At 47.9% G+C, this 27,469-nt stretch overlaps 1 protein-coding gene across 1 annotated transcript in view; it reads right to left on the bottom strand.

Annotated features, from left to right (window-relative positions):
- Window positions 1–27,469, bottom strand: part of ESPN (espin) — a 106,702-nt gene that overhangs the window by 62,561 nt on the left and 16,672 nt on the right. Inside the window, exons 3-5 of the mRNA XM_082229973.1 lie at window positions 4,992–5,178; window positions 4,194–4,376; window positions 1,842–1,973 (exon numbers count right to left, since the gene is read on the bottom strand). Coding sequence (XP_082086099.1) covers window positions 1,842–1,973; window positions 4,194–4,376; window positions 4,992–5,178 — 502 coding nt within the window. The remainder of the gene's footprint in view (window positions 1–1,841; window positions 1,974–4,193; window positions 4,377–4,991; window positions 5,179–27,469) is intronic.

Below are 27,469 nucleotides of genomic sequence, written 5' to 3'. Positions count from 1 at the left end.
CGGAAGTGTGCTGGAAATAGCATGTGTGTGTATGGACACGCGCTCCCCCGCCCTCCAGCCTGCCACATGATCGGCACTGGAGACACCAGCCTGAGGCGCGGTAAGTTTGCTGACCCCGCTCTAACCACTAAACCACACTCTCTGTGTCTGCATGCAAAGCAGGGGCTCTGCCCCTGATTTCAGGGTCCTCCCTGGCCCAGACAGGGGACAGGCCAACTCTTGCCAAATTGAAGAGGCCTTCCCTGGCAAATCATGGGTAAGAATCCCAAGATAAAATGATTTTTATACGGCACCACAAAGTTGAACTTTCCCCAGTTTATTTATTCATCTTATTGTGTTTATATCCCACCTTCTCTCAAGGTGGTGTACACAGTTCTTCTCCTCATTTTTATTCTCACAACAACTCTGTGAGGTAGGTCTTCCTCATGGCTGAGTGGGGATTTGAACCCTGGTCTCCCCAGTTCCTAGTCTGACCCTCTAACCACTACACCATACTGACTCACTTGCATCGGTCCCTGACAATGAAAAGGCAGGGTATAAATACAAAGATGGGGCTGATAAAAAGAAGAAGAAGCCAAGACCAAAAGCCTTGAGAGCTGATGCTGAGGCAAAGTTTGGAGAACAGATGGATGGCTTCAGCTGGGGATTAAGGGGTTAAAGACAACATGGAAAAGTGGCTTTTGAAAGGGGGGGAGAGGGAGGAGGCACCACTTGGGGATTCCTGGAGGGTGTTTCAAGAGACCCCTTGATTTAGGCTGGCCGGCTCCCTTACAGGTTTTCACCGGGCTGTAATTCTGCATCACATCCTTCCCAGATGCGACGCCCCAGGCTAACACTCGCCCTGGAGACTCCTTGGCACATCCCACAACAGGCACACATACACACACACCAGGACACACACCCCCTGCTTACGTTGCCCATGATCCCGAGAAAGCCCCTGGTCCCCTTGCTCGGCTCTGGCGCAGCCCAACCCTTCGGTCCGACCTCCTTGGCATGAAGGAAAGCGTAACACAACAGCACTGGATGAGTCCCCAGGGGGGCTGCTGAGTGACAGCAGCCCTTCTGCGAGCCCTGCTTGGCATCATTAGCCCGGCTGCCCTGGGTAACACACCAGCTGCCAGCCTCCCATTGGCCTCCTCCGCCTGCTCAAGAAATATTTTTGTCCTCCCAATGGGGAGGCAGGGGAGTTGAGTGTGAGAGTGGAGCTGTAGGAAGGGAGAGCCTGCAGGGAGGGAGGGCTGTTCCATGCACCTGAAGTCATTCCCATGCAACACACACACACACACACACACACACACACACACACACACACACAATGGCCCACAAAGGCAGAACGATGATCCGTATCAGAGGAGTGCAAGTGCCCATCTGCATCTGGTTCTGCCGAAGAACCTCCTACTGCTCAGGAATGGTTCACATGGGCTGTGCCCATCCTTTCATGACTGTCACACTCATAGGAGCCAACTCCTAGGGGCCGAGGAGGTTTTGGCCCCCCCATAAAATATTTGAGGGGGCTGCCCCTCTCCAAGTTGATGGGCATTGTCACTCAAATGGTATGCATCCACAGAGTCATATGATCAACAAAGTGGGGCAGCGCTTGCCTGAGCCCCCCCCCCCACCATATTTTATTGAAGTTGGCGCCCCTGGTCACACTTCATGATTGCCAACATGCAGTAGTTTTTAGAGCATGGGTAGGCAAACTAAGGCCCGGGGGCCGGATCTGGCCCAGTCGCCTTCTAAATCTGGCCTGAGGACGGTCTGGGAATCAGTGTGTTTTTACATGAGTAGAATGTGTGCTTTTATTTAAAATGCATCTCTGGGCTATTTGACATGATTCTCACCATGTTTTCCACCGTGCGCAGGTACTTGGCGCAATGCAGGTGCCCGTTGTAGTCTGCAAGGTCGGCCGCCGTGTAGCCATCTTGGTCGCGGATGCCCAAGTTTACGCCGTTCACAACGAGGATTTGACAGCACTGAGAGGAGAAGAGAAAGGCAGTCAGCCCACGGGAGGAAGGACCACCATCAAGCCTCGAAAGGAACAAGGCTGCCTTCTTCTCAAGCTATGGCATGCCAGAGAATCATTTGTTCTAGCCCAGAGCTTCCTTCTTTTGCAGCAAACCTCCAAAGTTCCCTTTTATGCACTGTAGGGGGTTGGACTAGATGACTCTTGGGGTCCCTTCAATTTTACCTGGAGATACAGGGAGACTTGCATGCCCCTACCCAGCATTCTGGGGCCCAGCCATGCCCCCATATATCTCCAGATCACTGCCCCGGCCTCACAGAGTCCTGTTTCCATAAAGGACAACTCTATTCTTCATGCTTTGGTATCTGCAACAAAATGTTGCAGCATGTCTTCCTCACCTCTAAACATGTACACTCATTCTCAGGAAGGGCTGCAGCTCAGCAGTAGGTCCCAGGTTCAATCCCCAGCTGCATCTCCAGGCAGGGCTTAGAGAGACTACTGCCTGGAGCTCTAGAGAGCTGCTGCCAGTCAGTGCGGACAATACTAAACCAGGTGGACATCCCTGTAGTCCACCTGTTTAGGGTTGCAGCCACTTAGCCAAGTTGCCTCTTGTATCAGCTGTAATTAGACCTAGCAAGCCTATTTTTCCAGCTGACACTTGACATTCCTCTCCGGACTATGTTTCTTGGGGTGGTTTGCCCTTTTAAGGCAAAGAAAAACCTCTTACACCAATAGCTCAGCTGGCTAGAGTGTGGTGCTGATAACGCCAAGGTTGCAGGTTCGATCCCTGTTTGGGACAGCTGCAGATTCCTGCATTGCAAGGGGGTTGGACTAGATGATCCTCAGGGTCCGTTCCAACTCTCCAATTCTATGATTCTAAGAGGTTTTGTTGTTTTTTATTTTTCAAAACCCTGTACTTCTGCAAACCTCATGAACGCGCCCCACCCCCCACCCCAGGACGTTGATATCTCCCTCTAGTTTCGCCATAGCCTTGTTTTGGCTCCATCAGTACTCATCAGCTGTTTTTGCCATTACCGTATTTTTCGCTCCATAAGATGCACTTTTTTCCTCCTAAAAAGTAAGGGGAAATGTAAGTGTGTCTTATGGAGCGAATGGCGCTGCGCAGAGAGGGAGAGCTGCGCAGTGCCCCTTTAGCGATGCGCCTGTCCTGCAAAGCCGGAGGAGGAACAGAAGGGGCTCCTTCGCTGAAGGGGCGCTGCGCAGCTCTCCCTCTCTGTGCAGTGCCTCTCCTGCACAGCGATCCCGCTTGCTGTCCTGGCTTCTGCCTTAGCCGTGCGCAGCCTCTTCCGGGTAGGGGGAGCCTTCATCCCGCTGCCCTGAAGAGGCTTGGCGCGTCTATCCCAGAAGCCAGACCAGCCAGAGGCTATCCCAGAAGCCAGATCCCTCTTGCTGTTCTGGCTTCTGGGATTCAGAATTTTTTTTTCTTGTTTTCCTCCTCCAAAATCTAGGTGCGCCTTATGGTCTGGTGTGTCTTATGGAGCGAAAAATATGGTGAATATTTGGGTTTTTTTTAAAGTGCCTTATGCATTTCACATACATTATTCAGAAATCTTTCCAACAACTCTGCAAGGTAGATCAGACTTCGCCTTCTTTCACGGACATGGTTTCTGCACGCTAAGGCAGGGAGATAGCAACCAGCTAACAACATTTTGTGGGTTTATGGCTGAACGAGGGATTTCTGGCTGAACTGAGGCCCCACTCACAGCATCCAATTTGAAGCATTATGATGGTAATTTAAGCAATCATTTCTGCACCCAAAGAATCCTGGGAGCTGTGGTTTGGTAACGGTGCTGAGAGTTTGGTGCTGAGAGCCCCATATCCTCCTTCAGTGACCTGCAATTCCCAGAGCGCTTTAACGATTGATCTCTTTTGACAGGGAACTCTGGGAACTGTAGCTCCAGCAGGGAAATGGGAGAGGCCTCCTAGCAACTCTCAGAACCCATAATAAGCTACAGCTCCCAGGATTCTTTCGGGTTGATGCAAGAGGTATGTTAAGTGCTTCAAATGCACACTGCAAATGTGGACTGAGAAGCAACCCTGGATAAAATTCCATGCACTTACAGGGTAGGACAGACCCTATTCTCTTCCCCTACAGACCACACAGCAACTGCACAGCCCCTCTTCCTACTTCTCTTCCTGGCCGCCAAATTGCTTTGCGTCCCGGCCCTCCCTACAAGACACTCGCGAGGCTGACCGCTTGTGGATTCACCTCCAGCTCCCCGTTTTCAGCTGCGTCGTGCAAGGGGGTCCCGCCCCAGTGGTCCGTGGTGATCTCCCCTCCGTGCAAAAGCAGCCAGCTGAGAACTTTGGCGTGGCCTCGGCTGGCGGCGAAGTGCATGGCGGTAGCACCGTCGTCGTCTTGCTCGGAGAGGCTGATATCCGTGAAGCTCATCTGAGGAATGAGAGATAAATGGCAGGATATATATTATATACCACATTTTTTGCTCTATAAGACTCACTTTTTCCCTCCTAAAAAGTAAGGGGAAATGTGTGTGCATCTTATGGAGCGAATGCAGGCTGCACAGCGATCCCTCTTGCTGTTCTGGGTTCTGGGATTCAGAATATTTTTTTTCTTGTTTTCCTCCTCCAAAAACTAGGTGCGACTTGTGGTCTGGTGCGTCTTATACAGCGAAAAATATGGTAAGTATGGTAAAGTGTCTTCCCTGTCTTTCTCTCTCTTGCTTTTTTTTCACTATTCTAGTTCTGTAGACTAGTTTGATTCTTATTGTATTTTATGCTGAAAAATTTCAATTAAATTTTTTTTTAAGGAATGAGAGAGAGAATGAACGAGAGAGAGAAGGCAGGATAAAAGCCCCCCCCCCCGAAATAAAACAGGCCAAGAAGCTCCATTCCAGCAAGCGCCACTGGAGAGGATTGCGATACAAATGCAAACAAATGCAATTTGCTTATAGGTGACCACTTGAATGTTGCTTGGGCAGCCTTACTGGGCCCCGCGTTCTGATCCCTCTCATGCCCAGCCTTCGCTGCAGCCCTGAGCAGCCCTCACCAGCCAGACGATGACGGTGTTGTGGCCCATCTGGGCAGCGGCGTGGAGAGGGGTCATCCCGTCGTTGGCGCGTAGGTGGGGGTCCGCTCCGCAGTCCTTGACCAAGTACTGGATGATTTCCAGGTGGCCCTCCTGGCAAGCTAAATAGAGAGGTGTGGCACCGTTCTTGGTTTGGGCACTGACCGAACTGCAGGGGCGAGAAGACGGAAAGGAAGAGTGGGTGAGAGGGAAGTGTTCCGGTTTGCTAATGTTCTTTGGAACCCGAACATCCAACGTAGCTTCTGCGGCTTCCGATTGGCTGCAGGAGCTTCCTGCAGCCAATCGGAAGCCGTGCTTTGGTTTCCAAACATTTTGGAAGTCGAACAGACTTCCGGGACGGATTCCATTTGACTTCCGAGCTACCACTGTAGGTTTGAGGTGGACTAAATTGGGGTTTTTTGCAATCCTCCTCAAACCTGTGATTTTTTTCTCCTATCAGGGAAAAAGGCAGGATGTAAATAAGAATAAGAGTAAGAATCATATTAATAGAAAAGGAGACTGCTAAAATGATCAAACCAGTTTCTTTGTTAGGTATACAATGGACGCTCGGGTTGCAAATGTGATCCGTGTGGGATGCACGTTTGCAACCTGCAGCATTCACAACCTGCAGCGGCACGTCTGCGTATGCGCAGGTTGCGATTCGGCACCTCTGCACATGCGCAAAAGCGATTTAGTGCTTCTGCGCATGCATGACCGCCGAAACCCAGAAGTAACCCGTTCTGGTACTTCCGGGTTTCGGCGGTCCGTAACCCAAAAAACGCGCAACCTGAAGCGTCTGTAACCCGAGGTATGACTGTATAGCCCTAGCCATGTCTCTTAAGGATCTGCTTGGTCGTGTACGCTTGGGTTAAAGCGTTGCCTCGGAAATTAAACAGCTGGAGTCACTTCTGGAAGGTGATTGGGAGAGCGCGTCTCTCTCGTCCAGCTTCCCTAAGTCTCTGTTGTTCTCTCTCTCACACAGAGACCTATAAAATAGCCCTTTGGACCAGGTGACTTGGAAGAGCAACTTCATTCCTAATTGCCCTGCTTGATCATTATGATTAGCAGGCAAAGCCCCACTGGTAGCATAAGTCTGCTTAGTGGCAACCAGGCGAGGGTCTCTGGAACAAGCATTTCTGTTCCTGCAGCGCTGCCAGGAGATACCTGGGAACTGAAGCAGGGAGCTTTTCAATGCAGGGCAAATGCTCCAAGACTGAGCCACTGACCACCTCTCCTTGCTCAGTGCTGCCACTTCTGTACCCCATGCTGCATGCAGAGAGGAGCTCTCAGTTGATGCTCTCTACCCCCCCTCCCACCCACCCCCGCTCCAGGCAGGGCCATCCCATCCTTCTGGGTCATTAAGTTAATCAGCCTGCTTAGGCTAAGCTCCTTCCACCGGCTGTTTTTGGATGCTGCAGTTTCGTATCATGTTTAAATAAGCAGATTAGGCGAGTAGTAAACACAGGAGGGGAAAGGGCAACAACGCAGCGATGAAAATGGAAGGGTGGGGAAAGAGAGGATAACAACCCACTTCGAATCAGAAGCTCTAGAACTTGTGGACATCCAAGGAAGCTGAATGCTGGAAGACTCGGGGTGGATAAAATCAAGTCCTCCTTCGCCCAGTGCATAGTTAAACTGTCGAACTCCCTTCCACAGGAGGCCATGATGGCCACTGACTTGCATGGCCTTAAAAGAGAATTAGACAAATTCATGGAGGAGAGGGCTAGCCAGGATGGCTATGCTCTGCCTCCCTGGTCAGAGGCAGCAATGCTTGTAAATACCAGTTTTGGGAAACCACAGGAGGAGAGAGGGCTCTTGTGTTTAAGTCCTGCTTCCTGTTTTCCCGCAGCCACAGGATGAGGGAGAAGCTGGGCCAGGTTCCTGATCCAGCAGGGCTCTTCTTATGTTCTTTGTGAGCCACTGTGTGAGCCAGTGTGGTGTAGTGGTTAAGAATGGTGGACTCGTAATCTGGTGAACCGGGTTCGCTTCCCCGCTCCTCCACATGCAGCTGCTGGGTGACCTTGGGCTAGTCACACTTCTCTGAAGTCTCTCATCCCCACTCACCTCACAGAGTGTTTGTTGTGGGGAGGAAGGGAAAGGAGATTGTTAGCCGCTTTGAGACTCCTTAGGGTAGTGATAAAGCAAGATATCAAATCCAAACTCTTCTTCTTAATTTTTATGGGCTGGAGGAATTCTATATAGCAAACCAAGGTAGAGGCAGCAACACACCTTTGTGAGACAGGCTCATTCCCATGAGACAGGGTCTTTTTGTTGCTTGAGGCAGAGCGACAGATAACTCTCCCCAATCAGTCAAGAGTCTGACTTGCCCCAGACATGCACAGGGTTTGCTTTAAAAGAGCATTTTGTTTCAGATTGGTAGGTAGACCAAACAAATTTGACTATATTGCCCAGAGGGTGGTAACACAAGAACAGGCCTTTTCTGCAGTAGCTCCCCATCTGTGGAATGCTCTCCCCAAGGAGATTCGCCTGGCACCTTCATTATACACCATTAGGCACCAGGCAAAAATGTTCCTCTTTAACCAGGCCTTGGGCTGATTACCATCCAATGCTCTTTTAAAATGTTTTGTGGAACATTATTGGGTTGTCTTTGTTTTTTATTATGGTTTTTTTTTAATTGTGGTTTTATGTTGTGAACTGCCCTGAGATCTAGGGAAATAGTGTGGTATAAAAATATTAATAATAATAACAATAACAATAACAATAATAATATGATGATGATGATGATGATGATGACAGGGTAAATAGGTGCATCTACATCATCCTCTGAAAGCTGTGTGATGAGGGTGCCAGGCACACTGCTTTGGGGAGGGAGTTCCACAGCTTAGGGGCCACCACAGAGAAAACCCTCTTCTCCCAGGTCACCCCGAGCCTCTGAGGACAGAGGAACTACCAAAAGGCTCCCTTTGCCAAACTCAGCACCCAAGAGGGTCTTTATGGAAGAAAGTGGTCTTTCGGGTCTTTGGGTCCTGAGTCATTTAGGGCTGAAGGCTACTGCACCTCCTAAGTCCCAGTTTCGGAGTAGTTTTGTCCCATGAGGTGGGGGCACAGCTACTCAGATTCACGAAGGGAGGTTGAATTGTTCAGATACCTGGTTTGTTGATGGAAGCAGCCATTCCAACACTGGCAAACACAAGAGCGACTGCTTTCAGGAAAAAAGAGGGCATGGGGTTGAATTCCTGGCATGGGCAATTGGTTGGGCTCTTCAGAGCTGGGAGCCAGAGCTGCTTTGCTAGTCAACTGCATCTTCTCCCCTTCATTGTCTGTTGCATTATGGAATGGGAGTCGTAGCTGAGTGGAAGATGCATGCAGAAGGTCCCAAGTTCAATATTCCATGGCATCTACAGGTAGGACCAGGTCTGGCAAACTGGGCAGCTGCTGCCAATCAGTGTAGGCGATGCTGAGCCAAATGGGCCAATGCCCTGACCTGGCATAAGGCAGTGGAACAGAATTTGCAGAATAAGTGGACTGCCAGCTCAGCAGCGAACATGCTCATTCAGGAGTCAAGTAGTGATGTGCCAGTGATTCCTTATAACATTTGCTTCTGTAGGAAGCTCTTGTCATGCATTTATTTGGGGGCAACGCAAGCTATCTGCACCCTGCATTTCCCCAGTGAGATCAACCACCCTGTATCTTCCACGCTGGATCTCAAGCTTTGGCTGGGTTCAGATTTGCCCAAAGCATTGGCAAATGCCTGGCTGCAGCACCACGAAGACCATTTTATGACGCTCCCAATAAATACCTCTTTAATATTTAAAGAGGAGATGCAATAAATACTCGGCTCTGCTATCAAAATAGATGCCGGGGCTTTCAATAATTCATTGCTGTAACTCTGAGAAGGGCGGTGGCAGAGCAGGTTCTGGGGAGGCAGGGAAGCGGAGGGCTAGCCTGGGGTGGCCCAGTGCCCTACTTCACAGAGGGCAGTCCTCTAGGTTGAAGGCACCTTCCTCCGAGTCTCGTTGAAAGAGAACGGGTTGTAGACAACTCAAGTTTTACTCTGAGTAGACCCACTGAAACTCATGGGTGGAAGAAAGGCCACCCCGTCAGACCAGAATCTCCAGTTCTGGTCCCACTGTGTTTGATGGGATTGCTGTTGGGTGATGGGGAGAGAGCCAAGAGATCTCTCTCTCTCTCTCTGGAGCAACCTGGCCACTCTGACCCTCTTTTGGGCATGTTGGATGCCCTCTGCTGCTGTGGAGGTCAATGGAAGTCACTGTAAACAGAACCAAGCTGGTGCATGGGTCCAAAATGGGTCCAGCTCTTTGTGTATGGCTAACAGCTGCAAAGGATGTTGTTTCACGAGCAGGTGTGAGCCGCCGGTTCAAAAGAAAAGGCCCTGTGCAATGCTGCCAGATGTTTATTCAGCCATAGGAGAGGCGCAGCAGGTGGGCCTTTTGTTCCCAAGTGTGTGTGTGGCTCTGTTCATCCAAACCAGCTTCTTTCGCATCTCAGCTGTCCTAAAATATTTTTGCTTACTTGAAAAACCTCAGTAGAAAAAATTAAAAAGGAAAAAAAGATTCACAGAACTGCAGAGTTGGACAGTACCCCAAGGGTAATCCATCCTAACCCCCCACATTGAAGGAATCACAGCTAAATAATCACAGACAGGTCGCTACCCAACCCTATGAAGGAAAGCCCACTGCCATCAGAGGGTGTCTGTTCCACTGTCAAACAGCTCTTGCTGCCAGGAAGTTCTTCCTGTTGCTAAGACTTTGGAATCTTCTTTCCTGTCATTTGAATACATACATACATTCATTCATACATACATACATACATACATACATACATACATACATACATACATCCTGCAAGGGGCAGGGGACTAGGGCCACCCCAAAAGCATCCATTCAGCTGCACCCAGAAAATAAGTTGGGGCAAAAATAAACCCCAAGACTGGTGACTTTCTGGTATCTTGTTGTTGTTGTTTAGTCATTTAGTCGTGACCGACTCTTCATGACCCCATGGACCAGACCACACCAGGCACCCCTGTCTTCCACTGCCTCCCGCAGTTTGGTCAAACTCATGCTGGTAGCTTCAAGAACATTGTCCAACCATCTCATCCTCTGTCATCCCCTTCTCCTTGTGCCCTCCATCTTTCCCAACATCAGGGTCTTTTTCAGGGAGTCTTCTCTTCTCATGAGGTGGCCAAAGTATTGGAGCCTCAGCTTCAGGATCTGTCCTTCCAGTGAGCACTCAGGGCTGATTTCATTAAGAATGGATAGGTTTGATCTTCTTGCAGTCCATGGGACTCTCAAGAGTCTCCTCCAGCACCATAATTCAAAAGCATCAATTCTTTGGTGATCAGCCTTCTTTATGGTCCAGCTCTCACTTCCATACATCACTACTGGGAAAACCATAGCTTTAACTATCTGGTATCTTACAGGCTCAGAAAACCATGATGAATCTTTGAATCAGGGCTATCCACTGCCTGCGGACCATGTATGGCTACCCAAAAGGTTTTTGATGACCCCCAAGAACCCAAACGATTTTGTGGTGGCTTTTGGTGTGTCTACTATGTGCCAACGTGGACCTCTAGCCCCACCCAAAAGAGTAGCCACTTCCTATCTAGGCCCATTTTTTAAGAAAGCCCTACATTTTTAGCCGTTACAGCTGAGGTGAGGCCTTTGGACCAAGATCTCCTGAACGTGGAGTCTGGAGTTAATGTCCTCTTTTACTTGGCTTCCAGCCTCATGGTGGAACTGTGGCAAATTTATTTCCTCGGTGCAAGCACTCAGCCCTGAAATAAGTGAAAAATCCCTCAGGTTTCATTATTCTGGTCTATGGCCAGTACACATGAACCAAACAGATCATGGCTAGATCAGATTTTACTCATGAACGTATGAAGCTCTCTTATACAAGTGAGACCACAGTCCCATCTAAACCAAGACAACAGTCTGAGCTTATCATCTTACTCAAATAACATGGCTTCATAGGTTTACTTTGACTAGCAGCCATTCTTCAGGACAGCCTGGTGCCACCTCCAGATGTTTGAAGATTCAGGACAGATAAAAGAAAGGACATCATCACCACGCAGCACATAGTTAAACTATGGAACTCCCTCCTGCAGGAGGCCACCAACTTGGATGGCTTTAAAAAAAGGACAAGGCAAATTCATGGAGGAGAGGGCAGCAGTGCTTCTGAATACCAGTTTCTGGAAGCCACAGGAGGGGAGACTGCTCTTGTGCTTGTGGGTTTCCCACAGACATCTGGTCAGCCACTGTGAGACCAGGATGCTGGACTACATGGGCCCTTGGCCATTGGGATTAATGGAAACTGTAGTTAAAAACAGCTGGAGGGTACCAGGCTGGGGGAGGCTGCTCAGGTAGAAAGCAGTCTTCCCCAGCATCTTGATTTCTGAGATCCTTTAACTCAGTTGTGGGGAACATGTGGGCTTCCAGATGTTGCTGGCTGGACTCCCAACTCCCATCAGCCTCAGCCAGCCAGCATGGCCAGGCATGATGGGAAATGTGGACCACCAACATTCTAGAGTGCCAGAGGTTCCCCATCCTGACTTGAACTGGAGACTGGATCTGGGCCTTTCTACCGCAAAGAACTACGCAGGCCCTCCTGACACATGAAATGGCCCTGGTTCGCCATCACACTATTGGCGCACCTGGCCCAGACTTTCCCCTTTGATTGACAGAGGATCTCAAAAGTTTCCAGTAATGGTTGTTCCCATCAACTGAGGTGGGGAAGATGGAGACACCTGGGACTATGTCCACACAGAGCACGTGCTATCTCAGTGAGTTAAGGCTGCTCCCCCTGGTGGGCAGAAAGCAGAGCTTCAATGCTTCTTCTTACGAGCAGCAAAGCAACATAAATCATGCAACTTACAAAAGGAATAGAATCGTAGAGTTGGAAGGGACCCCATGGATCATCTAGTCCAACCCCCTGCAATGCAGAAATATGCATCTATATGGGGATCAAACCCGTGACCTTGGGGTTATCAGCACCATGCTCTAACCAACTGAGCTAACCAGCAAGGCAATAATAATTTGCACAGGGGCTCCCAATACTGACCTGCTGGGAGCCTGAAGGGCCCTGCCCTGCTTCTCTCCACCTGGCTTGGGGTGGGGCCTGACAGCCTCCATAAAGGACTACTGCTGCAGCTGGGCAGAGAGGGCTCCGTTTTTGGTTGTCTTTTTTCTTTTTAAATTGCTTTTATTTTTTTATCTATGTCATTTTAAATTGTGATTGATATTAATGTTGTATTCTTAGTTTTAGATTTTACGATTTATGTGGAAATTGTTCTCCATTTGGTTGTGCACTTTTTGATGTGTTTTATTCATTGTGTGACTTTTGTTGTGTTGGTAATTATGTAAATCTTGTCATGTTGTAAGCCGCCTTGAACATTGTCTTAACTATGGAAAGGCGAAATACAAATAAAATGATGATGATGATGAATATGCTACCAGGCCAATTTCAATGTGCTAGTGACAAGGATGAGAGATTTAAAAGTGTCGTCTCCTAGACTGGTCTTTTTAGATCATCGTGGGAGGCCTTACTGGGTGTTCCATCACCAGGTGAGGTCTATTATATGGCAGTGCACAGAAAGGCTTGCTTTGGTGTTTCCCCTTGAATGTGGAATGTCCTCCTCTCTGTGGGTTGGCTGGCATGGCCTCACTTTGCTTTTCAAAGCCAGCTGAAAATATAGTTGTTGACGCAGGCATTTCTAGGAGACTGTTAAGTGTCTAGAGATCAGGCACCAAGATGGCCCTCCAAATTTCCTTGCACTACAACTCCCATGAGCCCCACCCAGCAAGGCCTATAGTCCAGCAACACCCGGAATACTATAAGTTCCCTATTCCAGCACCAAGGTATAGCTTTCAGAGGCGACCGATGTACTGATCTTATTTGTACGATGGTTTCCCTTCAAACTTTGCCAGAGCTGTCCCCTGCAATGAACAGTGGGCTAGAAATTTTGTGCAATAAATAAATAAAAACGAAGCAGGTTTTGCAGGCTCCCAAGCGAAGTTCCTTTGCTTGGCAAGGCCAGAGAATGAAGCTGTTATCTTTTGCACATGAACGGACTATAAATTCTCCCCCTAAACGCAACCCCTAGAGAGGCGGAACAGGGATCGGGGCAGGTTGGGAGGGAGGGAGGATTAACCCCCTGCACGTCTGCATTTTAATATTTTTAATCTATTTAATTAACAATAATAGGGCTGAGGCCTCTTAGCTGCTAATCGGGGTGACGGACCCTCATCCTAAACCCATCATGGTCAATTTCAGCCTCATCTACCATCCGGCAAATTAATCTGCCCTTCCAGGTCTCAGTCGTATGCTGCAGAGCCAGCAAGTGCTTTGGGTTCCCTGGTAATGCTGTGCTGGTGAGTTAAGGGCTTTGCCATCTGGCTTCCACAAGTCACAGGGGAGAAATAATGTTATGATAGCAGATGCTTGGGGTGGGGGGTTGTGTGCGCGAGCGAGAGGGGCAGGGTAACATTCCTTTGCTCTGCAAAAGCCCATCCCATCTGGGCTAAATTCCAGAAGGGCCGGCAGCTGCTTATGTCACTGCGACATACGCCGGGGAAGGATTCTCCAGCATCTTGAAAGCTAACACCTTTAGAGCAGCATCCTCTTTGGGTGGGGTCCCATCATCAAATGCAGGAGAGATAACAGCTCCTGAAAACTGGCAACCTGGCCATCAGCTGGTCCAGCTGTCACCTGGTCCACACCCCTTCTCTCCACAGGGACTGCAGCGCCAACAGCCTCAGGTCAGAAGAGGCAACTCAACACATAAAGGTAAAGGTAAAGGGACCTTACATTAGATCCAGTTGTGGCCGACTCTGGGGTTGCGGTGCTCATCTTGCTTTACTGGCTGAGGGAGCCGGCGTACAGCTTCCGGGTCATGTGGCCAGCATGACTTCTGGTGAACCAGAGTAGCGCACGGAAACGCCGTTTACCTTCCCACCTGTTTATCTACTTGCACTTTGATGTGCTTTCGAACTGCTAGGTTGGCAGGAGCAGGGACCGAGCAACGGGAGCTCACCCCGTCACAGGGATTCGAACTGCCAACCTTCTGAGGGGCAAATCCTAGGCTCTGTGGTTTAACCCACAGCGCCACTCGTGTCCCTAACTCAACACATACATGACTCAAAATGCATCCCTGAGGCATTCCTTTCCATGCCTTTTAATTCAAGGAACAAAAAATCAAGCCTCTGGGTTGTGATTAAGGTAAAAGTCTGCTGGGTGATATCTGGTTTTCAACATCGCGATATATCACCAGCTAAATATCACAATATACTGATATATCACAATGTCTGAAATAAGGATGGAACTATGTAGAGGCAAACAGTAGGGCTGGACAGTATCTGGTTTTCAACATCGCGATATACTGATATATCATTATGTCCGAAGTAAGCATGAGTTATGTAGAAACAGTGGCTAGCTTCACAGCTTCTCCCGCATTGTGATTTTTGCATAGCATACAAACACACACATCATGATTCGCAATATATTGCCAGGTCAAAAATTGTGAAACTGATATCATGGTATGGACTTCAAACCAGTTCGGGATGATATATCTCTCAGCTATGCAAAAATCACAATGTGGGGGAAACCATGAAGCCAGCCGATGCCTTTACATAGCTCCACCCTTATTTCAGACATTGTGATATATCGGTATATCACATATATATAAAAGTTTATGATTTACTTACGAGACCACTGCAAGCAAATTTTAAAACATTGGCAGGATTTTCACCCCACTTGTAAAGTAATAGAAGCGTTGGGTAATTTAGAAGGATAAAAATTTGGATAAATATTGATATGCGGTTGTAAATATTAACATGAGGACCCATGGAAGGGATGGGGGGAAGTCAGGAGATTCAGAGTAATCTCGATATTTGGACTTTGAATTGTTTTTTGTAATTTGTTTATATTATTCAAAATCAAAAAATATAATTTTACACACACACACAGTGGTACATCGGGTTAAGTACTTAATTTGTTCCGGAGGTCCATTCTTAACCTGAAACTGTTCTTAACCTGAAGCATCACTTTAGCTAATGGGGCCTCCTGCTGCTGCGTCGCTGGAGCACGATTTCTGTTCTCATCCTGAAGCAAAGTTCTTAACCCGAGGTACTATTTCTGGGTTAGCAGAGTCTGTAACCTGAAGCGTATGTAACCTGAAGCGTATGTAACCCGAGGTACCACTGTATATATAAAACATAAGAAGCCATTTTATATCCAGCTGGACCAGTGTTAGAAACTCAGGTATGTGAACTAGAAACCAAATGGCTCCTTGAATCTAGGTTGCGGTCGCCACAACGAAATGTCTAATCCTAGGGGGTTGGACTCCCTTCCAACGCTACAATTCCACGATTTTATTATCTCAACTACATTGCTTGACTGTAGCTTGCTCTTACAACAATTCATTTGTTGCAGCATGTAAGAAGGAAAAACACTCACACAGCGGAAATGGAAATGGAATTAATGATGGAGTAAAGCAGAGATTTTTAAACTGTCGTCGCCAACCTAGCACCCAGAACCCCCTCCCCATAGTCACAATTGGACCCTTGCCAGTAGCAAAATGGACCTGGCACCTGGCTAATTTTGAACACTGAGTCAGACCAATTAGTCCATCTAGCTTGATACTGTCGACACAGGCAGGCAGCAGCTCTCCAGGGTAGCAAACGGCCCCACTTAAAGATGTGAAGAGCTGGACCCGGGATGCTCTACCAGGGAGTTATGGTCCCATAAAGTCATAACAAATTGGGAGCCAATTCTGTGGTGCTGGTTAGAGTGTCAGATTATCTCCCAACCAATGAGAAGGAACCTGAGGACTGGTGGACATCCGATGAAGCTGAATGCTGAAAGATGCAGGACACATAAAAAGAAAGGACTTCTCCATGCAGTGCATAGTTAAACTATGGAACTCATGGCCACAATAAGCAGCAATGGGCACCAACCTAGAGGGCTTTAGAACAGGGCTGTGCAAAATTCATGGGCTATGGATGGCTACTAGCCATGATGGCTATGCTCTGCCACCGCAACTGAAGCAACAATGCTTCCAAATGCCAGTGGCTAGGAATCACAATGTAACTGTGGCATGGGGGGCGCTGTGGGTTAAACCACAGAGCCTAGGACTTGCCGATCAGAAGGTTGGCGGTTCGAATCCCTGCGACGGGGTGAGCTCCCGTTGCTCTGTCCCAGCTCCTGCCAACCTAGCAGTTCGAAAGCAGGTCAGAGTGCAAGAAGATAAATAGGTACCGCTCCGGGAAGGTAAACGGCATTTCCGTGCGCTGCTCTGGTTCGCCAGAAGCGGCTTAGTCATGCTGGCCACATGACCCGGAAGCTGTACGCCGGCTCCCTCAGCCAATAAAGTGAGATGAGCGCCGCAACCCCAGAGTCGGTCACGACTGGACCTAATGGTCAGGGGTCCCTTTACCTTTAGGAATCACAGTGTAACTCTCAGCTCTGCAGGAATCTCAAGTAAAGCATCAGGAGTTCTTTGGAGCTAAAATCCTGCTGAAGGGTTTCCCACTGGGGCATCTGGTTGGCTCCCGTGAGACTAGATGGGTCTGCTTTGGCCTGAACCAGAAGACTCTTCTTATGTTCTCAAGGACCTGACTGCATTTCTGAGCACTCTTCACCCGAAGCAGGAACAAGCCCACACCCCTTAAGGCTGCAGCTGCTCTGATAAGCTCAATCACCATAATTCACAAGTGTCCATGCAGACCAAAGCCGCGCCAAGATTTACAGCTGGGCATTGATTGCAGGCAGCCCCATAAATCAGCACTCTGGAGAGACCTGCGCCATTGTGCCAGCTCCCAGATAGCTTCACGGCAGAGGCCGTAAAGGCATTGCAGGCATAGCAAGCGATAAAAGCTAGCCCCCACTGCCCAAATCTAAAGCACACAATGGTCTGCAGCCTCCTCCTCCTCCCCACTCACTGGAAGGTTTTGTTAGTTCCGGCAAAGAACAATCTTCAAGCCATTTTGTGAGGCTCAGCAGATCTGTGGAACTCTGAGCCACTTGACCAATGCACGGATCCACAGCAATGCTGAACAAATGGGCAAGAAGAGGAGACTCTAGTAGCAACTGGTGGTTGGGGGTGTGCTGGTGATCCTGGGTGCAAGAACAGGGGCAGAAGAGTGGTGAATTGGTGGGGCAGGGGTGCAAAAAGTCTGTAGGAAGGGGCGTAAGTCTTCCACCCACCTGCCTGGATTCCCACCCACCCCTCCCAATTAGGAAAGGGATTAGCTGCTTGCTGGTTACCCGAGCAACTGCAGCAAACAACCCGATGGAAACCAGCCCTCCTCTCCCCTCATTGATCGCCACCAGCCAAGCTGATTAAGAATTAACAAGGCAAAGCCTACAGATTGAAGGGCTGGCACTGATCAGGTTTAAAAGCCCCGGCCGCTGATTAGGGACAAGATTAAACAGACGCAAAGCAAAGAGAGCCCTCCCCACCCCCATAAACGTGCTTCAGCCCCAGAAGCAGCAAAGACCACAGCCTCACTATGAATACAGTACCAGTTATAGCCCCCGCCAATGCCACTCCCAATTAATTTAGTCATTAGGATGAGATGCACCTCTATTTGGCTGCCCGCCTCGCGGGGCATCAAAGGGCTATCTGACCATCTGGGCCTGCGCAACTCAGTAGAGTTACTCCCTTGGCTGCATCACCCCATTTTTCATTGCGCCCTCACACCAGCTTTTGAGCGCAGTTTGCTGTGATGCCAGTTCCAAGGTTCTAGTCCCTGGTGTGACTGCTCTGCACCTCTTCACTCCGTTTCGTGAGCCAATTCCACATCAGCCCTTTTTTTCCTGATAAAGAGATGGCGGGGGCAGCTGTAGCAATTTTGCATGGGATCCCCCCCCCCGAAAATGCACCTGTGCATATGACGATATTTCGGTACTCCAAAAGCACTCTCTGTCTCTGGATACATCGAAGAGAAGATGCATTGCAACCTGAAGGAGCAATCCCAATAAATATTCGATATAGGACATGGGGGTGGGAAACCACACTTGAGCAGTGCATTTATAATATATTCCATACTTTTGATAGCTGGGTCGCAAGCTTCCTTGGTTGGGTTCTTGAATAAAATGGCAGGCATTCTTCAGTTCAGTCTCTCCCCCTCAGATTTCTGTGTATAAAAGCATTTTTAGCACGGAGAAACCTTATTTTGAGGGTGGCATATAAAGGCTGCTTATTCTTATTTTTTTTTAACAAACCTTGCAAATAATTTAAATTCCCCAGTAGGTAACAGATGCAGCCCTTTTTAGTTATGTGATGCTTCTTCAAACTCACTGTAGTGAGGATTCCCCCCCCCCTCCTTTTTGCCAGTTTTACCACTATTCTTATTTCTTTTAGTTGATATGCAGGTGTTCCTGGGAAGGGGGTGGGTGATGAGGTGGGACCAGAATGTCCACAATTTCACTGTGGGCAATTCCCCCCTGAAAGGACAGCACTGAATCTGTGATGTGAGCTTTTTAAAACCACACATCATAACTTGGCAGGTGCCGGGAAATCGCAATGTCTAGATTGTCCAGAATAAGCACGTGAGCAGAGAAGGAATTGGTATCAGAGAAAATACCGTATTTTTTGCTCTATAAGACTCACTTTTTCCCTCCTAAAAAGTAAGGGGAAATGTGTGTGTGTCTTATGGAGCGAATGCAGGCTGCGCAGCTATCCCAGAAGCCAGAACAGCAAGAGGGATTGCTGCTTTCACTGTGCAGCGATCCCTCTTGCTGTTCCGGCTTCTGAGATTCAGAATATTCTTTTTCTTGGTTTCTTCCTCCAAAAACTAGGTGCGTCTTGTGGTCTGGTGCATCTTATAGAGTGAAAAATACAGCAACTAGTGTAAGAACATCCAGCATGAGACACTGCCTTATAATTGATTCAGCCCACTAGTCCATCTGGTTCAGTATTGCCTACACGGACTGGCAGCAGCTCCCCAGAATTTCAGGCAAGATTCTCTCTTAGTCCTATGTGGAGATGCCAGGCATTGTATCTAGAACTTAATGCATGGAAAGCAGGTACTTTGCTGATGAGCTGCAGCCACCCCCACCCCCTTTCTGGAGCGATGTATACAATAAACAGGAGTGCATAAAATTATGCTTCTTATAAATTGACACCCATGCAGAAAACTGCAACTTTCATAATAAGCAGACAGGCAAAACGACTAACAGAAATGATGCAGAGCCAGACTGAAGCATCCTAAGGGTTCTATCCAATGCTACTCCTACTCAGAGTAAGCCTATTGAAGTTAATGAACATGACTAACTTGGATCCAATGGGCCACCAAGTAGAACTTAGCTGGATGCAACCCTAACTACTGAAACCATCGGGGCAGATTATTATTAATAATATTAATTAAATTTTACTAATTGCTTCCTTTTGTCCAGGGTGACCCAAAGTGACTTACAACCAAACAAACAGATAAAAATAAAATCAACCCACACAGATACATTAAAATAAATACTTTTTAAAAATCCTGCCCACTTCTAAAATGCCACAGACATCCTCATTTGGCCTTTAACCATCTCAGTCTGGCAATCAGAGAATGTAATAGCAGCAGCAGGCTCTGTTCTTTGGAAATTCCAAAATCACAGCGTCACCATCACCAAAAGGGCTGCCTCTCCTTTGCACATAGACTGTAAACTTCCACAAGGGATAGCCGTGCGGAGAAGGGCCTCATCCAAAAACCTTGCAATACCGGCACGTGGTGTGGGAATTCCTGTATTTGTGAAAATGGGCTTCATAGAATTTACTCACAAGTACAATGTCAGTGTATGGGACGCGGGTGGCACTGTGGGTTAAAGCCTCAGCGCCTAGGGCTTGCCGATCGAAAGGTCGGCGGTTCGAATCCCCGCGGCGGGGTGCGCTCCCACTGCTCGGTCCCAGCGCCTGCCAACCTAGCAGTTCGAAAGCACCCCCGGGTGCAAGTAGATAAATAGGGACCGCTTACCAGCGGGAAGGTAAACGGCGTTCCGTGTGCTGCGCTGGCTCGCCAGATGCAGCTTTGTCACGCTGGCCACGTGACCCGGAAGTGTCTCCGGACAGCGCTGGCCCCCGGCCTCTTGAGTGAGATGGGCACACAAACCCCAGAGTCTGTCAAGACTGGCCCGTTCGGGCAGGGGTACCTTTACCTTTACAATGTCAGTGTGGTGTAATGGTTAGAGGGTTCGTCTATGACCTGGGGGACTAGGGTTCAGATCCCCACTCTGTCATGAAGCTCACTGCAGTGACTTTGGGCCAGTCACTGTATCTGAGCTGAACCTACCTCACAGGGTCGTTGTGAGGATGGAACGGGAAGGAGGAGAACCATTTACACCACCTTGAGTTCCTTAGAAGAAAAGGAGATCATTAAATGTAATCATCGTCCTAAAATAAAGAGAGCTTTAGAAATGATGCGTTTCAAAAGGTGCGGGGGGAGGGGAGAAGGGCCACAGCTCAATGTTGGAGCATTTGTAGAAGGTCCCAGGTTCAAACCCCTGACTGACACTTCTACATAGGACTGGGAAACCCTGGAGAGCTGCTGCCAGCCAGTGTAGGCCATATTGAGCTATATGCTCTTAAAACGGCAAAGGTTCCTGTGAGCTGCATTAAACTACTCAGCTTGGTAAAAAGGTAAAGGGACCCCTGACTATTAGGTCCAGTCACAGACGACTCTGGGGTTGCAGCGCTCATCTCACTTTACTGGCCAAGGGAGCCGGCGTACAGCTTCTGGGTCATGTGGCCAGCATGACTAAGCCGCTTTTGGCGAACCAGAGCAGTGCACTGAAATGCTGTTTACCTTCCTGCTGGAACGGTACCTATTTATCTACTTGCACTCTGACGTGCTTTCGAACTGCTAGGTTGGCAGGAGCTGGGACCCAGCAACGGGAGCTCACCCCAGCACGGGGATTTGAACCACCGACCTTCTGATCGGCAAGCCCTAGGCTCTTCTTGGTAGCTGGTGGGAAAACCCAGGTTCACTTTTTCAGGGATGATTTGCCCCTTATCCAAATATCATCCTTATCTGCAGAAAGAATGAAGAAAACCCTCAGACAGAACCAATCATTTGCTTCTTGCAACAATCAACTTAGCCGTCTTCCTTAACCTTTGAGTCCACAAAGGGGGGGGAGGGAAAGAGTCCCATTTGGGTAGAATAGAGCCCTCTCTCTTAGCCAACACGCAAGGTGACAAGTCCCTCCCCAAATGAGCCCCTGGCCATGTTGCTCACAGCCCCCGGAGATCCAGTTGCAGAGACCTGTAACAGAGACCAGCGTCATGCTGTCTCCGGGAGGTGCAGCGAACAGAGCGTCCTCACCCGGCAGTGAATAATTCATGCCCCTTCTTAACTAAGGAAGACAGGTGATCCCAGTAAAAAGCCAGCATGAAAGACAAGGACATTAAAACAAGGAAGGTCTACCAGGGGTAATCCACAGCTAATCGAAAACCTATTTAAAGCCGGGAGCTCCTCTGGTGGGGTTCCCAAGCAAGCAAGAGGGCTCAAGAGGAAAACGAGATTCTGAGCCAAGCTTAGTGCTGGATAAATGATGCATCATTTATTTTTGGGTGGGGAGATTGCCCTGGTTCCACCCCACTGTTTTTCTTGAGTTGACTCATCCACACTTCTGCGTCTCCCCTTCTTAGAGAGCATGGGTCTGAGTGGTTTTCGGCTTGTTCCATACTTTCGAGCCACAGGTCCGAGTGGTTTCCCATTTGCCCCACCCGCCTTCCCCAGGAAAACCTGCTCTTTAGCGCTGAATCAGAGCAAACATCCATCTGCAGAAAGCATGGCTGATGTTTGTTCCAATTCAGGGGTAAAGAATCGGTTTTCTCTGTGGGAAAGCAGCAAATTCTTAGTCCAGCATCCCGCTTCACCTTCTTTCGGAATTAACCTGGAAAGTTAATTCATTTCATAACTGGTATCTCCATGGTTTCTGAAGTATTAGTTTCTTGAATTCCCCTGCCGCTGCCCCAATGTGGACGAGCGATCATTGATGATGGACAGATCAAGATCCTTTCTTTCTTTCTCTTTTTTCGCAGTCCTATTTTCATAGTGCAAATGATTGCAATAATTGGTAAGGTGAGCATGAAGCAGGGAAGCCGTAGCAAACTGAGCCTACAAGAAGTTTAATGGAGTCCAGAAATCAAAATGGCATGGGTGACATAGGTAATTTTGGTCCCAAATATCCAGAGAAATGGGGGGAGGGAATTCATAAACATCCTATTTTTGCTTTTGCATCTTTTCCTGTCATTCTGTTAACCAGGAGAGGCATGAATCAAATCAGTTTTAAATAAATAGTCACCCATATACATAGCGCTGATGTGGGGAGGGGGGGGAGCCTTTATGGAGATTCCATTTTGTGTTGCATTTATTATTCCTTACAGAAATGTTTGTTCATTTGCATTCTCTTCGCTGGCCTTCACCTGCCCTCTGTGATGTCATCACACAGCTACATCTGATTGGCCATGGAGTTTTATGATATCAGAAAGCAACGAATGACTGGGAGCAGGAAATTAAAAACAAATGCAAACGTCAGGAAAAGCGACATTACAAAATAATCCAAAAATGCTTCACTCACACATAAACAAATAGCAACCTATTTAAAAACCAAACTGAAATGTCTAAATACGCTTTACACGGTCTGGTTTTGAGACAGAGGAAGTGCTAAGAAACTTCGGCATCTTCAATGTTTTAATTTGGCTTTAAAACGCTCCATTCAGTGTTTGTATCCACAGGCTTGGGTAGTAACCCATTTAACTTTGAAAGACCAGCCCTGTGACTCATCTGAGAAAGAAACAGTGGTGCCAAATCCTGATGGGGAAAAGTTAGCTATGGAATGCAAATGCTTCCTGGGAAATAAAAAGTCCACAACCCGGCAACTGTAGTAATTCCTGTGTCCTGCCCCAATTCTGTTTAAATATGTGGCCTTTCAAGAGGTAAAATTTAGCACCTCTTGCACAGAGGTCCCATTTCAGCTTGCAAATGAGGTTCGCTTGCCATTTGCCAAATTCCAGCCCTCCAGCTCCAAGCTGTCACCAAGCATGTGTTCCCAGGCCACCTCCCTGCTTTATTATAATCCACTTAAGTTTACTTGTATTTACCTGTGTGGAGTATAAGCTGTAGAGGAGGAGGAGGGGGCAAGGAGGTCTGGTGCAAATTCCCTTTGATAGGTAGGTACCAGCTTGTAACAGCAGCCTTCATAAGGTGCATAGCTAACCTATGGAACTCACTCCTGCAGGAGGTAGTGATGGCCACGTAGCTAGATGGCTTTAAAAGAGGCTTAGACAAATTCATGGAGGTAAAGGCTGTATCAGTGTCTACTAGTCATGATGGCTATGCTCTGCCTATACAGCTGGAGGCAGCAATGCTTCTGAATACCAGTTGCTGGAAACTACAGGAGGGGAGAGGGCTCTTGTGCTCAAATCCTGCTTGCAAGGTTTCCCACTGGGGCATCTGGCTGGCCACTGTGAGAACAGATTGCTGAGCTAGACAGGACACTGGCCTGATCCAGAAGATTCTTATCCTCTTCATGCATCACAGAATTTTCCAAATTTCTGACAGCCTCCTTGCCACCCCTGTAAATTGACACCTTGACTCTTACACCCAATATTGATTTTGAGTGTGTGATGGTACAATACATCGTTCCTACCAATTGGAGAACAGCCTTTACCAAAGGTGTCATGGGCTTTGAAGACACTTGAACTCAGGACACAAGGGAGAAACGTGCAAAGAGGAAGGCACGCTTGGCAAATCCACACCATAATCAACTCCCGCCCGGAAATCAATGTCCCCACTGTGGAAGGGTGTGTGGATCCAGAATTGGCCTCCACAGTCACTTACGGACTCATTGTTAAAACCGGGTTTATGGAAGACAATCTTACTCGGCTATGAGTGATCGCCAAAGAAGAAGAAGAAAACATCGCTCCATGAACATATACAATACTCTCCCAAAAAGGCATGGGGCTCTCCAAGGCTTCAGACAGGACTCTTTAGTGGCCCTGCCTCAAGTTGCTAGAGACTGAATCTGGAACCATTGAGCTATGGTCCTTCTCCCTAAAAATGAAGTAAGACTAGTCCTCATGGCTCTGAGTTTAAACAGGAAGTTGTCTTAGACTGTGTCTGACCATTGGTCTATCTGAAGGCAGCCCTGTTTAGGGAAGCTTTTAATGTTTGATGGACTATTGTATTTTAATATTCTGTTGGAAGCCGCCCAGAGTGGGTGGGGAAACCCAGCCAGATGGGCGGGGTATAAATATCATCATCATCATCATCATCATCTAGCTTAGCACTGTCTATGGTGGTTGGCAGAGATTCTCTAGAATCTCACAGGGATCTCTTGCAGTGAAACCTGAAGATGCTGGGGATTGAATCTGGGACCTTCTACATGCAAAGCAGTTGCTCTGCCACTGAGCTATGACCCATAACAAAGCAAAGGTACCATCTCTCACTCAACCAAGGGAGCACAGACCTCCAGGGGATTTGGACACTAAACCTTGAACACACCCTTGGATGGCAGCCACAAAGCCACCCTCATTGGAGCCCACCACCGGGCAACTGCATCCTGACTCATGCAGAGCCACAACAGGCAACCTCCGCTAAAGGAAAGTGATTTTGCTGCCTCTTGGCATTGGGAGTGATCAAATGATTTAACCACATGGCACACAGAGAGCCAATCAGCTGGGGCTCAATGGAAGGTAGGAAGGCCAGAGCAATGAATCATGAAGGCACCGCGGTGCATGTCATGTCAGATGTGTGTCAGTTCATTCAGTCACACAAGTCACAGAACTTGGAAGGGACTGCCTAGGTCATCCAAACGAACTGCTGCCAGTGCTGGAAACCTACTCCTACAGCATCATTGATAGCTGGATGTCTAGTCTCTGCTAAAAAGGTCTCTAACTTTAGCTAGAGAGAGAGTCCATCACCCTCAGAGGCAGCCTCTTCCACTATCAAGAAGCTCACACCACTGGGAACTTCTTCCAAATGTTTACTCAAAATTACCCTTGAAATTTGAACCCACTGGTTCAAGTCCTACCTTCTCAAGCAACAGAAAACAAGTCTGCACCATCATCTCTGCGGCAGCCCTTCAAATATTTGAAGAAGGCTTCCATATTACTAGGACGCAGGTGGCGCTGTGGTCTAAACCACAGGGCCTAGGGCTTGCCAATCAGAAGGTGGGTGGTTCGAATCCCCACGACGGGGTGAGCTCCTGTTGCTCGGTCCCAGCTCCTGCCAACCTAGCAGTTTGAAAGGACGTCAAAGTGCAAGTAGATAAATAGGTATTGCTCCAGTGGGAAGGTAAACGGTGTTTCCGTGCGCTGCTCTGGTTCGCCAGAAGTGGCTTAGTCATGCTGGCCACATGACCCGGAAAAACTGTCTGCGGACAAATGCCGGCTCCCTTGGCCAGTAAAGCGAGATGAGCACCACAACCCCAGAGTGGTTTGCGACTGGACCTAATGGTCAAGGGTCCCTTTACTTTTACCATATTACCACTTAGGCCACATTTGCACCCTAATAGGGCTGCCATATTTTGAAGAGCAAAAAAGAGGACATGTTTGCTGACTTTTAACTATGGATCTCTATGACGACCCTCATCCTGAAAAGGGGGGGGGGTGTCCTGGAAAAAGGAGACACATGGCAACCCTACAATTGCTTTAAACATTCATGGCTTCTTCCCCCAAAGAATTCTGGGAGCTGACGTTTCTTAAGGCTGCTGAATTCTCAGAGTGGTTTAACAATCACTCCCTCTTCCCAGGTTTGGGAACTTCAGCCCAGGAATGAGGGTCAGAAGAACTTGCAACTAAGAACTTGTACCTGAGTATTTATTTATTTATTTCTTCCTTCCCCCCCACCATTCTATTGTCCTTCTGTGTTATTTTAGATCAACCTGAGATACCCAGATGTTCTTGAACTATGGCTCCCATGATCCCTGACTGAGGACCATGCTGGCTATGAATGATGGGAGTTGTAGTTCAACAGCATCTAGGAGCCCGAGGTTGAGAAAGGCTGTTTTAGATTATAATTTTGAGAGCAAGGGCTGCCTGTCTATTCTTTTAAAAGTAACCTGTATGCTTCTCTAGGCACCTTTTAAAATAAACAGATAAATAAATAAGTCTCTCATCTAGCTTAAACATAACAATTCCTGCCAACTTTCCTTGTAACAAAGCTTCCAGGTTGCTCAAGACTTGATGATGCAGTGTTACCAATAAGTGTGTTGGCCTTATTTGGGGATGCAATATTTGCCAGAGATCTGAAACTACCCTTTCCAGTATACTTTACCCCTGCTGGACCTAGGTGTTCCCGGTATGCCACAATTCCATAATATGGCAGAAAAGAATGTGGACCACGGTAGTGGGATAGTTCAGCTATTTTCTTTTCTTTTTTGGCTCTCAACTTTCATTTAATAATTAAAAAAGAAGAAGATCCAGTTCCCAGCTGATGACTGGGAAGACGTGCTGTGGCAATGCCTGCCGAAATGCTGCAAAAAAGAGGCTAAATAAAATCCTGCAAATAAAATCTCCTGCAGTCATGTGTCTGTGCCTTGAAAAGGTTCTTGCTTCTCCTTGCAACTAGCAAAATTATTATCCCTATATAAACTTATATCCCACCCTTCCGCTCAAAGGAACCCAGCATGGTAAACACACCAGTAATAAACCAATGCCAAAAAAAATATCAAAATCAAAGAGGCATAGCATTGTAGATGGGAACTCCAAAGGTTATCCAGTCCAGCCCCGAGCAAGGCAGGGATCACAGCTCAATAATCCCTGACAGGTGGTCATTTAACACCATGCGAGGGAGTCCATTCCACTGTCAGAAGGTTCCTTCTAACGTTTAGTTGGAATCTCCTTTCAAAAACAATCCCATCTTTTGAAACACCAAAACACAGCTCCAGGACAGATGCAGACTCAGAACTGTGCAGGTTATGCAAAGTAAGAAGCTGTGAACACCTATTGGATTTGTATAGTTTGCAGAGCATGAGACTCTTCATCTCAGGGTCATGGGTTTGAGCCCCACATGGGGCAAAATGATTCCTGCATTGCAGGGGGTTGGACTAGATGACCCTTGGGGTCCCTTCAAGCTCTATGATTCTGTGATTACGATCTAACGCCCGTTACAGATTAGGAAAGTACATTGAATGGGTTTGCATTGTTTCCAGTCTCCACTTCAATTCAACCAAGTCCCATTTTCTTTGGTACAGCACTGAAACAGCCTGGCCACAGAATTTTAACTTAACAGACAAGGGGTTTGCATACAAACCACTCTGAGCTGTTTTTTGTTTTGTTTTTCAGTTTTTTAAAAATGATGATGATGATGATGATGATGATGTTAGCCCTACCCAGAGTAGGTCTATTGAAATTAATGGGCATGGCTAAGATGGCTCCATTGATTTCAATGGGTCTACAATTTAGTTGGATACAACTCCAACTTCTGGGTGCTAACCCCTTCAGCACTCCCTCCAACAGGGCCTCCTAGAGGAGGTTGGAGCTCTGGAGAAAAATA

This window comes from Podarcis vaucheri (assembly GCF_965113315.1).
Source record: "Podarcis vaucheri genome assembly, chromosome: 7".
Taxonomy (NCBI): Eukaryota; Metazoa; Chordata; class Lepidosauria; order Squamata; family Lacertidae; genus Podarcis; species Podarcis vaucheri.
The sequence above is the reverse complement of the archived record's forward strand: the minus strand, read 5'-3'. Positions and strand labels throughout refer to the sequence as shown.